We start from the raw sequence: 17,045 nt of genomic DNA, 5'->3' as shown, positions 1-17,045 counted from the left end.
TTACTTTTTGTGACTTATAAACTTGGACATTAAGATTTGTTTTCGTGTTTTTCCACTCTTGTAATGTTTGTAATTTTTGTTGAATTTAACTTTTATAGAAAAATTTAATAGAACACAAATAAATTATGATAACAAATTAAAGAAACTCAAAAACAATATGACAATATATAATGGAGAAAGCGAGAGTTGCATATGAATGAGTTATGAGAGGGTCATTCCCAACTCCCAATATGAGTAAAATGAAGACCATGCATTCAATTCTATCTGAATAAGTGATTTTTGAAATGTGAAAATTTAAAGAGTTCCTTTAAAATCAATAAAAGAAAATCAATTTTGTATCTTATTTATATCAAATACATCTATATATATATATATATTTATCTTAAATACAAATTATTTTTATAATACTTCAAATATTGAATGGTTTAGGGTAAAGAAATGTATTTGCTATTTCTATATATATATTTGTCATCCTAGGAATAATGGGAAAAAAAAGTAAAATAAAGAATAAAGAGTCAATCAACATATATGTGAACTCCTCGAACATAATCATTTAAAACGGTATGAACCGATCTTATTCAATTCAAACTAAAACATTTGATCAATTGAAATAAAAATCGATATAACACGGTCTAATATAAGGTTTATTCAAACACCCGAACCAAATAAATCACTCTAGAAATATATTAGTTAAAATTATGATGTTAGGAATAAATTTTATGGATATATCAACTTGATTTTTGTTTTTATTTAATAAAAAAATATTTGAAATTATTATTTTCTTGACATTTTGTAGTTCATTTTGTTTTACTTGGTTAAAATTAGTTTACAAGTTGTCAGACTATAAATTATTGGATGTACATGTATGGTGAAATATCCAAACAAATTTATTAAACTGGCTCAATATAAGATATGATATTGATAGAATATAACTCACATATTAGAATATTATAAAATTATAAAAATCAAAGAAACAATCGAATATAATCTTCAATCATCCCATTAATTTCACATGATCCCTACTCACCCCTCACTATCCTTATTAGTTGAAACAATCATTTTTTATATATATTTATTGCATAGATAAATATGTATTTGTATATTTGTTTGACATGATTTGTCATATTTTTTTATTTTAGTTAATTTTGTTTATAAATATAAAGGGATTGTTTGTATAATAGAAATAACCGTTAAAAACATAATTAATAAAATAATATTTCTAAATTTTTACTGAAAACACTCTTAAAAATGTTTTGATTTGTAGTGAGAGTCATGACTATAAAGTGTCATTAGTTCTTTTAAGAAAAATAATATTAATGCTCTAAACAAAACTAATATTGTCATGTTATAGTAAAAAAAAATGCCCCGATTTTTTTTTTACTTTTTTTTCCGCTAATTAGATGGCCGCCAGATTATTTGGTATTTCACCTTTTTTTCTTGCTAATGTTAATAGTTAGGCCACAAAATTAATGTTGCTTATTATGTATGCTTAAAATATCACAATTCTAGCAAGTCATTTAATAACTTTTACATTTAGCCCAATCCATCGCACTAAGTTACTCTTTCACCAAATATTCTATCATCCTTGAGTTTTCTAGAAATTTCCACAAGCTTCTAGGTTATTCCTATCCTTCTATCTAACATCTTCTATGGCCTCGTTTGATTAAAGAGTTTTTGGGATAAAACTCAGATTTTATCCCAAAATTCAAACATCTTATCAACCATTAAATCAAATAATTTTATTATATAAATATTAAAATTACTCTCTAATTTTATCTCATCTCAATAAACTATCATTTTCTCACCTACACCATATTTTTTAAAGTCAAAATGTAAATTAGTATTTTAATTTTAAAAATTAATTTTTTCCTAATTTTTATCAAATAAGAGTTTTTAGGATAAAACTCAAGTAAAACAATAAAAAACAAGAGGAAACAAGCTCACTTTCTAACAAATTTCCAAATTTTGAATGATCAATTCAATAATATTTCAATTTTCAAATATAGCAAGAAAAACCTAGGTCACTGACTCATTGTAAGCTTTTGAAGTATATTAATTTTTTAAAAAAATTAGCATGTATAGTCAAATTTAAACTGTAAAAGAAAAAAAAGATTGGGTGGACTTCACATCCCCAGTCCTGCATAAAATAATTATTTATTGTGGGACGTGAGATTAATTTAATGCTAATACTTGTATAGTAAATAAAAGTAGTACTTTTCTTAACCGACCAATTATCATATTTTGATTATCATGAAAACTATAAAAAAAATATATATTAATTACTAGTCTATTATTAATTTTAATTAAAGGGTTATTTTGTGATAATAAATAACATTAAAATGTACAAGAAAAAATAAACTAAAAATATTTAGTAAAAAAAAGCATGTAATTCGACATGATTGTTGTATAGAAAATATCGATTACTATTTCGTTTTACTACATCATAATAAGTATTAAGTTTTTTAATATAAAAATTTTGCACGATAGTGAGTAATCTTTTTTCAGTTCAAGACATTTTAAGTAATAATCGAACTCGTAATTTTTGGTCTTTTATTTTAATTTCGTTATAATAGTTAAAGTTATTAAGATGTAGTCTAACTTTAGAACTGTCTTTTTATTTAAAATAAAACAAATTAGGGATTTAGTTCAATTTCTATTAAAAAAACGTTATAAATTGTGTTAAATAATTGAGTTACCTAAAATAAAAAATAAAGAATTCGGCCTTAAATATTTTTTTTTTGTTGGTAAAGTTGTTAGGGCATGCTTGGGCCTAAGAGTAATCATTTATAGATTTAGCTTCTTGGACTTTGAAATGGGCATTATTGAGCCTTAAGAGTAAAATATGACCTTATATTTAGCCTGATTCAGTAATTCTGTTAAGCTTCTTGGACTTTGATATGGGCCGTGGGCGACCCTTGGAGCAAGATAAAAATATTATTACTGTATGGGAATATAGCTCTCAAGAGGGCCCAAAATTTGTAAGATGTGTTAAAAGATTAATTCTCTATATTAATTTGGGCTCTATTAAATCTATATTTTCTTGGAAAAAGTTTGAATTTCAAAATCAAAACTTTTCTTTTTGTTTTTAGTTTAACAACTCAAAAGTAAGAGAAATGACCAATTATCAAGGCTAAATTTTGATTAAAAAAATTAAACTATCTAAGAGTATCTAATTAGAAAAAAAACATAAATTACATAGAAGCAGACAACTAAATCATACAAATCCTATTACTTTCAATTTAGCCAACATTATTTCATCTGCTTTCGGATCCCAATCTGATGCTCTCGCAGACTCGCAGCCCAACCACTTTGCATAATCATTTGTTACTCTATGCTTCATTATTAGTGATTGAACTGTTATATTTGATGATAATTGCTTGTAAGCATTGACCTCATTCCTTTTGATTAGTTTCTTTTTAGAAGAGTCATCACTAATATGATAAAAGGAATTCTGTTTCAATATTTTATGAATTACCTTTACTTGTACATTCTTTTACTTCATTTTTGTTTGATTTTATTCAGTCTACTTTCAAAGTTTTCTTTTCACTTTTCTCCATTGCATTTTTATCACTTTCTTAATATAATTTTCCTTTACTTTCATTCTTGATTCTTCCCATTTTTCATCATCTGATTCTTCTCATTTTTCATCCTTCAATTCTTTTTTTTCATTCTCTAATTCTTCGTCCTTTGATTCTTCATCATTCACATTCTTTGCATCTCCATCTTCAGCTTTCTCATTTTGATTTCTCGATTATTCAGTTTCAGTATTCTCATTCTGCTCCTGAATTTTTAACTTTTCCTACTAGCTATTTTTCAATTGCTTTTTCACATTTATTACTGGAATGTTCAAAAATATTATTTAACACACATTTGTTTGGCCTTCAATCATACGTAATATCCATGCATGTGGGTTTGCCTCTTATGTCAATTACTATCATATTTTCTAGTAAATTGCTTCTATGATGCACTTCATTTTTTATGTGATGTATTTGTTTTCCTCCGTTATTTGGTCCATATATACAATAATTTTCTCAAGAGACTAACGAAATGGCTAAGTGCTTCTGCATTATACATATGAATGATAATGTTTTTTAGTTTGAACTAAAAATCAAAACTCTGTTGAGCCAAACATATCACTTATAAGGTCTTGAGTGTCCTCGATTTTGATATATATCTGATTTTGAAGAAGTAGACAATGTAAGTTTGTCTTGAGTCTTCTCGACTTTCGATTAGTATATTATTTTGAGGAAATAAGGCGATGGAAGTTCATTTTGGATGTCATCAATTTTCGATAGATATATAATTCTGAAAAGGAATAAGACATAAATAGAGAGGCAAATCAAGATGAAGACAGTCGTTAAGAATAAAATCTATGTTTCTTCGACTACTTTCTCTTCACTCTCTATATACCTAGGTTTAATTATATATTTCCGTCATTGGTGAAGATACATTTTATATATATGTGCCATCTTTGATGATTATGATGTTTTTGAAGGTTTATGTAATCCGTTATGTTGTAAATCTTAATTTGCAAAAACATTATGTACCTTATTATATGTGATATAATGGATGATTTAAGTGGTCTAAGGGTCTCATGGTTTTACTCTTGTCGAATGGTTTTCCATGCTAAAGTTCGATGTGTGGTTGTACATCGAGATGAGAATAATCGAGGCAAGAGAAGTTGTTATCAAGACTTTAATTGTTGACAAATCAAATGATGGAAGACAAAAAGGAGATGACTTGTAAATCAAGGTGGAGGTATATTAATGGTACACAATTTTGGTACAAAAAAAGGAGTATATTCAACCCAAAAAAAACTATATATTTTGGTGTATCATTTTGATATTTGGAAATAAGATTAACACAAAAAAATAGATATTTTTCTATGAAAATATAGTTAGAAAATGTGGTAAGAATATTTTGGAAGCTATAGGAGAGATTTGAACAAGATATTGATATTGACCTAATTAAGAGTTTATTTAAATATATAGTTGGTCGCTTTAGAAAACCAAGTCTTTGCCTAAAGAGCATCACTTTCTTATTAATTGTGTGTGAGTTTTCACTACGAGAGAATAATTGTAATACTCCTATAACAATCTTGATAATAAAGTTGAGAGTCTTTTGTTCTTCGAAAGTGAATATATAAATATATTTTGACCGAACCACTATAAATCTTGTGGTTGCGTATTTAGTTGTTTTATTTCGTTTCAACAATTATGCATTAAAAAATACTCCATCTTCTGATATTCCAACAATTGTCATCATTTTATTGTCAAAATTTGCTGGCTTATTTTATATTATTTTATTATTATATGAAATAGTGACCAGTTGAATCAGTAATCTAGTGACTCAATCCCTTCACCGTATTGATGACCGACCGAGTTTCAAAACTATGTTTTTAACTTAGACTATCTTTTAAAAATTTAACTCATAAGTTTTTTTTAAATGCTTATTTTGATTCTTTTTTAAGTAGACTAATCTTTGCGAGTTAAACACATAAGCCCACAAACGCATAGAGTTTGTGGTCTGACGTACCTGAACTCAGGTACTGAGACCGGATTTATACTATAATTTTGATTTACTTAAAATTGGTTTGATAATCACAATTATGTATATTTATCTATATAGAAAAAAAAAAAGTTTTCTTTTCACCTGAAAAAACACTTCCCTCTATGTGGGTGATCAGATCGATCGATCGTCTTTCTACCAAACCTGTTTGTTCTTGGAGGACTGTACGTAACGTATGTAAGTAATAGCTCAAATGTGATAAAATTAAAGATCATCCATCCATCCACATAGAATCGAATCGTACCCATCTATCTATCTATTGTGATCGCAGCAGCATGAAGGATGACGATACTCTTCCTGTATCAATGTCATTTTCAAGGAAAGAGATCTCCGATTCTACGTACCACCCATTTGGTAGGGGTAGGTATAAATTCTGGGCTCTAACCGCACTTTTGCTCCTCGCTTTCTGCTCCATCCTCACCGGCACCGTCACTCTCCGCTGGTCTCTCGGCAATCTCAATCGTTTCTCCGACGAATTCGACAAACTCAATTCCGACGATTTAGATGCCCTTGTAGGAAGAATTCCACAAACTCAATTCCTGAAAAGAAAAATTCAATCTTTATGCATATCTTAATCAGGGTCTTAATTTGTTTGTCTGCAGGAATTGGAGGAGAGGGCGGTGGTAGTTAATCATATGTGGGACGTGTACACGAATAGCCGTCGGATCAGATTGCCTCGGTTCTGGCAAGAGGCTTTTGTGTCTGCCTATGAATATTTAACCAGTGATGATTCTGGCGTTCGTGAGGCTGCTGTATCAGAGATCGCTAAGATGTCCTTGCGTTCACTCAGTCTCGATCTTCCTCCTTCTTCAACTATCCAACAACTGCCGGTTAGTAGCTTAAGAAAATTTCAGTAAAGAAAATTTCAGTAGATGGGTTATGGTTAAAAGACTTTGTTTTACAAAGGGTTTGGTTATTGAACCATAATTCTGTGACATGGTTGTTATTTGAGTGATGAATTCATATGTTGTTTGTACAGAGTAAAGAAGAAGGTAAGGCAGTGCAGCAGGAAACAGGAATGGGGAAGAATGAGAAGATGAGTTCTAAGGAAGAACGCAGCAGTCTATGAATTTGCAATGCACAAGTTTCTCAGTGTTTCTCTGCCATTGACATGTATTTACTAACACCACTTATTCTTCTTTTTCTTATGAATAAGATCAAAGTTTGAGACCAAATAGTTCCACATTGGATTTTCTACACTAATTGGAGAATAACTTATTGCTTATTCAATGGGAAAACAGTTATGCAAAGTTAGTGTTCATGAGACATTTGGAAAATTTGAAGAAACTTTTGACATGCATTATCTGAGTTATAGAAAGAATGAATTGAAGATTGCAAGATCTATGTTCAACAACATGTTCTGGTTATAGTCAGATCAAAGATTTTACGAGATAACTTTGAGTTGAATTATTAATTTTCGCAGAAAATTTCAGCAGAGGCATTCGATCTCACCTTATAGTCGAATCAAACTTTTTACGAGAGGACTTTGAGTTAGGATTCAAGAAACTTTGAGAATTTTTTATCAATATGATGATGACTATCTTAGTTAATGGGAGTTTTTGAGACTTTTGTATGATTCTTGTAATGTTTTTGAGTTTAATTTTGTTTTCTTCTTTTATGATCACAAATGTTTGATGATCCCATGATTGCCTTTTGAGATTTATGACAAATTTTATAATAATTTGATTTGTATTGATATTTTTTCACCTGAGAAGTTGCATGATTGTATCATGAATCATTTGGAAACATTACCATATTTAATCAATTTATTTGAACACACAATTAGGTTGGTGAAACATATCATAAACAATCTTCAATATGTGAAATATAGTGTGGTATAATAGTAACCCATCAACATTTCTGAATTAATTAATTAACCCTTTTATCAAATCATTATAATTATCTAATTTCTTATATTTTTTATTATGTGACCTAAATAACCTAATTAATATTTTTTCTAACAAAATAACCTATTAATTAATCCACTTTTCATCAAATCATATTAAAAACAATTTATTTTAAAATAAACTTAGATCAACTAACCCTTATTTTTACTTTCTTATGTCAAAGTGAAAACAAAATTAATGATTAATTATTTAATTACTGTTCAAAATATATATGTATTAATTTTAGTTTTTCTATTAATTATAAAAAAATAACACAATCAAAATGGAGAATGTTGACATTTGAGCTAACTAATAAACTTTAACACATTAAATGCAAAGTATATATATATATATATATATATTTATTTATGTTTTTTTTATTAATTTTTTTTATTTAATATTAAATATTTAGGCATCTTTCTTTGGAACTAAAAAAAAAGTCGGACGTAAATAGCTGAATTCCTTCATTCTATATGGGTGTGGTATTCCAGTAAATAATTGGATAGAACGGGGTAAATCCGTAATTAGCAGATATTTACAAAATGCAATGACGTGTCCAACTCGGGCAGCGCGATAATTTGATCAAATTCTCTCCTTGTATTATCTCGTCCCCATCCCAATAATAATATTGACAGCCTTCCAGAAAACAAACACACTTATAATACATCTCCACCGTTTATTTTCTCCAACTCATCGATCCGCGTCTTCTTCATCCAACGGCTGTAGTGCCCCAAAAGATGAGCGGACAAAATAGTCAAATTTGCCCAAACCCTAGGGTTGGGTCAAGTTAACCCAGTATTGTATGTGTATGTGTGTGTGTGAGAGAGATACATAGAAAGGAGGGAGAGCAATAGAGATATATAGAGAGAGAGACGGGTCCTATAAGCCGTTCGAAGTTGCAGAGAAGGAATCTTTAAAGGGTAGGGTTTTGAGCCGTGAAAGGGGATTAGATAGATAGATATATATTAGGTTTTGATTTCTCAATTACCCATCATCTTCTTTGCCAGTTTTTGGAACCCATTCAGAAAATATTATAAAAAATCTACTGATTTCCGTATTGTGAGTTGATTTTGTTGTCTGAAAATTGTTGCATGAGATAAGAGCACAGGATTGATATAGGTTATGGACGAGATCTGGGAAAGGGCTGTGGAGACGGCGCTCGATGGACAAACGGATGTTGCTTCTGTTCGTACCTTAACGTTGGACGGGGCTGTAAAGTGCGTTCACGGCCGTCTTCCTCCTCCTTCGATTCTAGAGAAATTTCATGGTTTACAACATCTTTCCCTTGCAAACATCGGTTTAGCATCTCTCGAACAATTTCCCCGCCTTCAAAATCTTCAAAAACTAATCCTATCTGATAATAGAATCGCTGGCGGGCTAGAGCTTCTTGTTGAAGCTGGACTACAGTCATTGAGAGATCTTGATTTGTCAAATAATAGAATCCAGGATATAAATGATCTGCAGCCTCTTGCTGAGCTTAAGGTTGTTTCTCTTGACCTATATGAGTGTCCAGTTACTCGTGTAAAGGACTATAGATCAAGGGTTTTTGGTTTGATTAAGTCTTTAAAGTATTTGGATAAAATGGATGCTGATGAGAATGAGAGACCTGAATCTGATGATGAGGAAGAGGATGATGATGAAGAAGATGATGATCCGGGAAGTGGTGAAGTAGATGGAGAGGAACATCCTTTAACTTTGAATAATGGGCATAGTTCTGGGGCTGATGGGATTGTTGATGTTGATGAAGATGAAGAGAGTGATGCAGATGAAGAAGAAACTGAGACTGTTAGGGGAGCTGGGCGTTCAAATCAGGCTCTTACTAATAATGTTTCAAACGGATTTGGAGTGGTAGCTTCTGGGAATGCAGAGGAAGATGAGGATGATGGGGATGATGAAGAAGATGATACTTATTCAATGGAAGAGATTGATGAAGATGATGGCGAGGATGAAGATGTTGTGGAGGTTCATGATGTTGATGATAGTGACGATGAAGATGGGGTTGAGGATGATGATGAAGATGATGAGGAGGATGATGATGAAGAAGAGGTTGATAACGATGAAGGGGATTTGGGGTTGCCGGAGAGTACTGGTAGATTGACTAGTACTGAGGGAGAGATAGATGGGCATGAGCAGGGTGAGGAAGGTCCTGACGAGGATGATGATGGGGAAACTGGAGAGGAAGAGCATCTTGCTGTTGATGGTGTTGATTTTGAGGATGATGAAGAAGAGGTATACAATTTTCCTCTTTACTATTAATTTGACATCATTTCCACTGTCCTGCATCCTTTTTTAACTAACTTTGCAGGTAACATCGATCTTATTATTCGGGTTCATTCTTGCTTATTTTTTGCTTTTTTCACTTAATAGTACTGGTAGAATAATTTTCAGTTTCCTTGTTAAAATACCCAATGATTGACCTGTTTTTCTTTAAAATTTGCTTTCAAGCTTAAGTTGGCTGTTTTTCGAGTAAATGCTTGATTGCTTGCAAAAAAGTTACATGGTTCATTTCTGTTAACAAAGTTACTGAGAAAGATGACAATTATGCTCCTTCAATGGTCATTTTGATCATTTTTTGGTTCAACGGAATAGTCAGTTTGCTAGCCATAGCTAGTGATTGAATTGCTCTTTACCTGAGTTTTATAAGAACTTCCCTCTGTCTTCAATTGTTGGTTGTCTGCTTCGTTCTTAGTATTTAGAATGATCTAGTTCTTGCTCACATGATCCTCTTTCTGTTCCCTTTTAGATTCTTTAAGCAACATTCACTGCTTCAGACCCTCATTTTCTTTTGATATTTTTGAAGGGAATACTATTTTTGTTCTTGTTTTGTGAAGTTTAATTTTTGGACAATGATGTCACCTCACCAACACACTTTCAGATTAGAATCTCCCATCTCAAGATATTTTGTTAATTTCATGATTTTTTAATGATCTGACATCTGTAAATGTCTTTAAAATGGCAGAATAACGATTTTTGGTTAAGTTTCTGACATCTTCCTCTTGGATATAATAATATTGATTGTTTGCAGGATGAAGATTATGGGGAAGGTTACTTGGTTCAACCAGTTAGTCAAGTTGGAGATGAAGTTGATGCCAGTGATATGGAACCTGGTAAAGAAGATGACGATGATGACGACGATGAAGATGGCTTGGAAGAAGATGTGGAAGATGAAGAAGGAGAGGAAGACGATGATGGCGAAGTTCAGGCTGTAGCACCTTCATCCTCTCATCCAAAGAGGAAGAGAGACGATGATGATGATGATGACGACGATGATGGCGACGATGATGATGATGATGATGTGGAGAACAGTAGATCTTCGTCAAAGAAAAGATAGTAGTGTGTGATGATGATCATGAACATCCATGGTGGTGGTTGATTTCATGAAGAAGAAGAAAGAAGAAGAGGTTGGTAACATAAAACTATTAGTATTAATATTAGTGGATGGATGGATGGATAGCTTTTATTTGCTATGAGCAGCAGTAGTGAAAAAATGGCGCCAATTTTTAAGATGGGAATGATGGTAATGCATGCCATCAATCATCATCATCATAATTCAAAAGTTAGTTGGTCCCCTTCTTTGCCTTCCTACCTATGTAGTAACGTTAACTTTTGTGATTTCAAATGGTAGTTTATTTTGGCGGTTACTCTTCACGGGTCGGGCATTGGCAAAGAGGTAACTGGTAAGAAGAAGGAAAAAAAACTCCGGATATATGTAATCTCTCTCTCTCTCTCTCTTTTTTTTTTATAAAAAAAGGAAAAAGGAAACTCTTGGATGATGGTGGTGGTATTGAAGTTGTTATTATTGTTTGTAAAGAACGGTTGTAGATTACTTTGGGTGATTCCTGCAACATTGAATCATCCCCTCCTCCCTCCTACTGAACTTGTCAGTAATTGTGCTTTTTTCTCATTTGACGCGTGGATTTTGCTAAATGAATCTTTGTTTTTTCGATGGTTGACGTGGCGTTTTGTAGTAGACACTTGAGACACTAATATATTTCTTTTCTCTCTCTCTTACCATTTAATTCTTCTTCTTCTTCTTAATGGGCCTTGAAACATTTGTATATTGTGTTATCTATGGGCTTGCGAAACTCAACTGTTGGAATTGAATGGTGGGCTTGGGTATGTAAGAACATTGCGGGATTCTTTTATTTATTTACATTTTCATATAAGAAAGTTCACCCACAGCTTGATCTATCTGGTTGCTTTCATGTTTAAACTTTTACAAGATATGAAAATATATTTTTAGTAATTTAATCATTTAAAAACACCAATAATAACATATTATTTTATCAAACAATAAGCTTAATAAAATCTCTAAATAACTCAATCAAACAAGCTCTTAATAGGAGGGAGTTTGCATGATATACCTAACTTTTAAAATCATACTAAGAAGATTGACTGTCTATACCTGTTTAGAAAATGAAATAAATTTATTAACTTTGAGAGAATTAATACACTCTTAGAGCAACTCCAACAGTGGACACCTATTCTCAAACTAAAAATGGGTTTTCATCAATTTTCTCTCTCTTGCAAATGCAAATATACGTTTGCATTGATCACAATATAAGTATATACAATTTTTTCAATTCTAACTTTTTAGTGATGTATTTTTTTTAATTAAAAGGAGGTAGGTGTAGGGATGATAATGGGTACCCTTATATCCGATACTTATGGTACCCAATGGTCGGGTTTAGGTTTGAGTATTTTAAATCGAGGTCGAGGTCGAGGTCGGGTATGGGGCGTGAAAATGATTACTTGGTCGGGTTCAAGGTCGGGAATGGAGAGTGTACAAAACCTAAACCCGATACTTCATACCCGAAATATTATATATATATTTATTAAAAAATTAAATAAATTTTCAAATTTCATATTAATACCATCATTAGAAATTTATATTAAATATATTATTCAATTAATTATACCAACACTCTAAGATTCATTCCTGCATGCCATCATTAATTTAATTCATATTTTCTATTACTTTTAATCTTTCATTTCTTTAATAACAAAATATATTTTCTTTCTCTAATTATTTATTACTTTCAAGATTAATATCTATCTATTCGTTTTTTTCAACATTTTTTTTAATTTTTGCTAAACTTCTCTTTAATTTTTTTTAAGTTCATATATATTGTTCAACTTCGATAATATAATTATACAAGTAAGTAATATTTTTTTATATGTGTTTTTAATATTTAGTATTTAGTATATTTAGAAAATAATAAATAAAAATTCATTTTTAATCGGGCAATTGGTACCCGTCGAGTATCGGGTACCCAATGAATCGGGAATGAAGATACAAATAGATATACTCGGGAATAAGTAATAAAATAAAAATCGATTTTGGAAATCTTCGCTACCCAACCGTTGTCATCCCTGTATAGGTGAAAAGATTAATATAAAAGGATTGAAAACCAGTAAAATTGAAAGTATTGAAATAAGGGTTTTATTTCTTAAAAAAAAAATTCAAACAAATAGACGGATTGAATTTGACAGGTGGCTCATTTGTATTTTCATTTTTTTTTTATAATAAACATTTGAATTATTATTATTTATTTAAGGAAGAAAAGACCCAAAATAAAAATGAAGGAAAAGAGTATATTTAGGCTACCTTACCTCGTATAAATAGTTAATTCTTCTTCTTCTAATAAGCGATCCCACCCACTATAGGGAATTTAAGAACACGTACAGAGTTTGAAGACGAAGTCATATCTTCCCAGGTATATTCATCCTTCTATATATCATCATGATTAATATTGATCAATTAAATCTTCGTACATTATTAATCGTTAAATCATATTATTCAGAGGAAATCGATTCTTATGCTTTGTCTTTCTACCAAAATCACTAATTAGGGTTAATTTTATTTATGGGAAACACAATCACTTTATTATATAGTTAATCTTAAGATCCCATTATTATACATTTAGGGTTTTATAAATTGTGGATTCAAGATTGAAGAATTTCAATATCCGGTTCTTATTTTATTAGGCATAACAAATCTCTAACATCTATGCGTTTTGATGAACATGCTTGCGGTTATGAGTGTTCTTCGAGGAAAGATGCAATTTCAGAAAAGAAAAAGAAAACCTAATATCCATATTTCATTTTACAGTGACACAAAATTCAATATAGGGACAAAAAACTCTCACCTAATCTATAATAAATATGTTAAATAATACATTGGTGCATATAACACCTTAAGTCTAGCTCAATTTTACTTGATTTTTTCAACTTTCTACTAATCTCAACATATATTAATGTTTAATGTCAGTTCATAATTTTAGGCTTACTTGTTTAATGTTTAATCTGAATAAACCCATTAAATCAATGATCCTATGACTCTTATAAAAGTATAGATAAAGCTATGTCTTTTTGCTTCATTACAAACTCTTTGCTTTTCTTTACATGACTTACTTTTTTCAATTTGCCTTTATGTTTTTCTTATTTCATGTTGGAAATTCATTTGGGTTTGCTTTTTTTTTTTTTTTTCTTTTAGTTTCGAAACAAAAACAAAATGCTTGAAAATTCATGATAGTGAATGGTGATTTATGATGATTGATTAGGGTTAAATTATGTTGATCTAGTTAACAGTGATTATGATGGTTTCAGTTTTCATTGAAATGGATAATTAAATGAACCATTTTGTTACTAGTTATCCAAATGACATATGCTTTTTTACTTTGTAATGAAGAAATGTAGTACTATTATATTTTAAGACTTGATACTAGTCAAGCCAATAGATATTTGACACGTTTATCACATAAACAAACAATTTCTTCCACATTGCTAAAGTCGAAGAAATTAAGATTGGAGAATTGAAAGAAAGACTGTAATTCATTTGACCCACAATAATCATCTTCTCTCTAATCTGTTCTTCTTCACTGGTTATATTTTTATGATTCGATCAAACCCTTGATTCATACAGCAAAATGGAACGGCAGCTGTCTGAAGATGATGATGATGATGATAATTCATATGTCATAGTTGATTTCGAGAATTTCCCTAAAATCTTTAGTGATTCCGACAAGATATCATATGCATCCGACAACTCCTCCGGCGAGGTACAAGTAACAGAGCCGTCATCGGACACAGACACAGACACGAGCAATGGTTGTTGGGAATTCAACAACGATGTGGAAGAAGAGGTATGTATGTATGTATGTTGAATGTTTTCTCCTTTTTTTTTTATTTTTTTATAAAACTTGATGATTTTGATATGGGTTTCTTCTTCCCAGCAATTATGTCCATTTGAAACCAATATCTGTCTGCAAGAACCTGATAATCTTAGCTGTCCTTATGAAGTTGATGAGAAAAACAGAGAACTGAAAGACATTGTCAAATTTGAAGTTCTTCCATTACTTCCTGCAAAACTGCTTCTCAAATTCCGGTCTGTTTCTAAAGATTGGGATAGATGGATCTCCTCACCCTTCCTGGCTCATCAGCAAAGCTATCTTCACAGAGATTTATCGGGATTCTTTCGTCAATCAGGCCAAGATGAAGATGATAATCCTACTTCTATAACTTTCATTGCGTTTGACGACAAATCTTCATGTTCTGGCATTCCCAAACCACTTGAATTCCTGCCTGAATCTATCTCGTTGATAACATCCAACCATGGCCTGCTTTTATGCAGAGGCAATGGTTGGGAAAATGAAGGGGCTTACTATGTCTGCAATCCTTTGACCAAACAATATCGTGAGCTTCCTAAAAGCAATTATCTTCACTGTCAGGAATCTGCAATTCTGGTTTTCGAGCCATCAGTGCTCAATTTCGCAGCTGAATATCAAGTGGTCGCTGCCCATTCCATGATGGACCAACCCTTTGTCCTTTTCGAAATCTATTCATCTAAAGACAATACATGGAGATGCTCAGAGACTATTTGTTTGGAACTTGAAGAGAATGTTGAATTCGTTGAATGTTTTTACATGAAGGGACATGTATATTGGCAAACAACCTCTCGTTCAATTCTGGCTTTCGATTTGAAAACAGAACATTGTGGTGTTATGTCACTTCCTATGGCTGTTGGGTTAAAGAAAGGGGTGTTAACTGAATTGCAGGGCGAGTTTAGCTATGTTCAGATAGAGTCACGTCGATCATCCGATGCAATCGTGATTAATATCTACCAAGGATGGGATTTTGGGGTGATGAAAACATTGAAGTTGCCGATTGCTCGTAATGCGATGACTGCGGGGATTATTGATAGGGATGATTGTTGCCGTCTTCTACAATCTGTTGAAGGTGAAATATTGATTCTATTATGTGAAGACAGGGTTTATGGTTACCATTTGAAGGAAAAAGAAATCGTTTTGATGAATAAAAACGTGGGTAACAAATGGGAAGCTAAGTACCTTACTTATGTCAACAGTCTTGTTACTGTTGATCCTTAAATCTAATCACTTTTATGTTTGTTTTCTTTGTTTTGTTAGAGATTCCTCTGTTTTGAATCAATGTGTGTTTTGAATGTTGAATAAAAGTTTGATGTTTTTTTTGAAAATGGATCATATTAATTTGCTATTCTATTATTAGTATGGATATGTTTAGGAGCAAATAACTGAACATGTTAGATTCTTTTTAGAGAGAGAGAGGGGGTAAAAACAGAGAGAAACAGAGGGGAGAGAGAGAGAGAAGAGATCTCCTCTCCGTTTCGAAATGGAGAAACCCAGAAAGTAATATTGAGAATCATTGTTCAATCTTTAATAATAATAATAATAAGGTTTAAGGATTTCTGTGAGCAGTTACGTTTTCCGGTGAAAGATGGCCAACGTGACTGCTCCGGCGCCTGAATCAAATTCATCTCCACCGGACAAAACAGCATTAGACACTTCATTAATGTCAGATTTTTCTTCTTCACCGACCAACACTGATTCATCTCCTCCGCCACCTGAATCATCTCCTCCCGATGAATCATCGACACCACCTCCACCTGAACCGTCAGAATCGCCTCCACCTCCATCTGAACCGTCAGAATCTCCTCCTCCTCCTCCCCCACCTGAATCATCAGAATCTCCTCCACCGCCTGAACCGTCGTCAGAATCTCCACCACCACCGTCTGAATCGTCAACAACTCCTCCCCCATCGCCTGAAAAGTCAAAAGATGAATCTTCACCACCTCCTTCCAAAAATCATGATCATGAAGCTTCCCCGCCATCATCTTCAACAGTTCCATCGCCACCTCAGCAGACGAATTCTCCTCCATTTTCAGAACAAACACGGCCACCTCCGCCGGCTGTTAAGTCTTCGCATTCGTCGTCAAAGGACAAGTCCCCTTCTTCGGGTTCGTCACGAACATCTCACCCAGGTGGGTCATCGGGAAATGGGTCATCTTCAGAGAATACGGGATTGATTATCGCATTAGCAATAACCTGTATCATCATTTTCGCGATGGCAATCATCGGGGTAATTTGTTGTATGAGGAGAAAGAAGAGAAGAACGCCGTACCCTCCACCACCCGCGGGTAAAAAAGCAACCTTTAATATCAAATTAACAAAAAAAATCCAACTTTTTAACAAACATGATAATAATTTTAAAGATCAGGTGGCAATTTATATGGGAAGAACACGGCGGGGGGTGATCACATAGTAAAGCTTCAAC

At 32.1% G+C, this 17,045-nt stretch overlaps 4 protein-coding genes across 8 annotated transcripts; all 4 read left to right on the top strand.

The window, feature by feature from the left end:
* Positions 1 to 5,680: 5,680 nt before the first annotated feature.
* Positions 5,681 to 7,232, top strand: LOC124916527. Of its 2 annotated transcripts, XM_047457258.1 has the most exons (4): positions 5,681 to 6,080; positions 6,171 to 6,398; positions 6,548 to 6,681; positions 6,992 to 7,232. In XM_047457258.1, exons 1-3 carry the CDS (start codon positions 5,844 to 5,846, stop codon positions 6,635 to 6,637), a joined length of 555 nt encoding a protein of 184 aa, XP_047313214.1. In that variant the 5' UTR covers positions 5,681 to 5,843; the 3' UTR covers positions 6,638 to 6,681; positions 6,992 to 7,232. The 2 variants fall into 2 exon arrangements, with proteins under 2 accessions (XP_047313214.1, XP_047313213.1); XM_047457257.1 differs by lacking the exon at positions 6,992 to 7,232 and having other exon boundaries at positions 6,548 to 6,911.
* Positions 7,233 to 8,246: 1,014 nt separating this feature from the next.
* On the top strand, positions 8,247 to 11,407 carry LOC124914097 (acidic leucine-rich nuclear phosphoprotein 32-related protein-like). Of its 3 annotated transcripts, XR_007096799.1 has the most exons (3): positions 8,248 to 9,683; positions 10,480 to 10,855; positions 11,080 to 11,407. XR_007096799.1 is itself a non-coding variant. In XM_047454576.1 (2 exons), exons 1-2 carry the CDS (start codon positions 8,577 to 8,579, stop codon positions 10,783 to 10,785), a joined length of 1,230 nt encoding a protein of 409 aa, XP_047310532.1. In that variant the 5' UTR covers positions 8,247 to 8,576; the 3' UTR covers positions 10,786 to 11,407. The 3 variants fall into 3 exon arrangements, 2 of the variants coding, with proteins under 2 accessions (XP_047310532.1, XP_047310530.1); XM_047454576.1 differs by having other exon boundaries at positions 8,247 to 9,500; positions 10,480 to 11,407; XM_047454574.1 differs by having other exon boundaries at positions 10,480 to 11,407.
* A 1,646-nt stretch (positions 11,408 to 13,053) lies between these two features.
* On the top strand, positions 13,054 to 15,851 carry LOC124915445 (F-box protein At5g49610-like). Of its 2 annotated transcripts, XM_047456159.1 has the most exons (3): positions 13,054 to 13,171; positions 14,380 to 14,599; positions 14,690 to 15,851. In XM_047456159.1, exons 2-3 carry the CDS (start codon positions 14,384 to 14,386, stop codon positions 15,839 to 15,841), a joined length of 1,368 nt encoding a protein of 455 aa, XP_047312115.1. In that variant the 5' UTR covers positions 13,054 to 13,171; positions 14,380 to 14,383; the 3' UTR covers positions 15,842 to 15,851. The 2 variants fall into 2 exon arrangements, with proteins under 2 accessions (XP_047312115.1, XP_047312114.1); XM_047456158.1 differs by lacking the exon at positions 13,054 to 13,171 and having other exon boundaries at positions 14,295 to 14,599.
* A 357-nt stretch (positions 15,852 to 16,208) lies between these two features.
* Positions 16,209 to 17,025, top strand: LOC124916141 (extensin-like). Its single transcript, XM_047456875.1, has 2 exons — positions 16,209 to 16,888; positions 16,989 to 17,025. The coding sequence occupies exons 1-2, from the start codon at positions 16,209 to 16,211 to the stop codon at positions 17,023 to 17,025; spliced, it is 717 nt and encodes a 238-aa protein (XP_047312831.1).
* Positions 17,026 to 17,045: the final 20 nt, after the last annotated feature.

The sequence above is a fragment of the Impatiens glandulifera genome, chromosome 9 (assembly GCF_907164915.1).
Source record: "Impatiens glandulifera chromosome 9, dImpGla2.1, whole genome shotgun sequence".
Taxonomy (NCBI): Eukaryota; Viridiplantae; Streptophyta; class Magnoliopsida; order Ericales; family Balsaminaceae; genus Impatiens; species Impatiens glandulifera.
The sequence above is the reverse complement of the archived record's forward strand: the minus strand, read 5'-3'. Positions and strand labels throughout refer to the sequence as shown.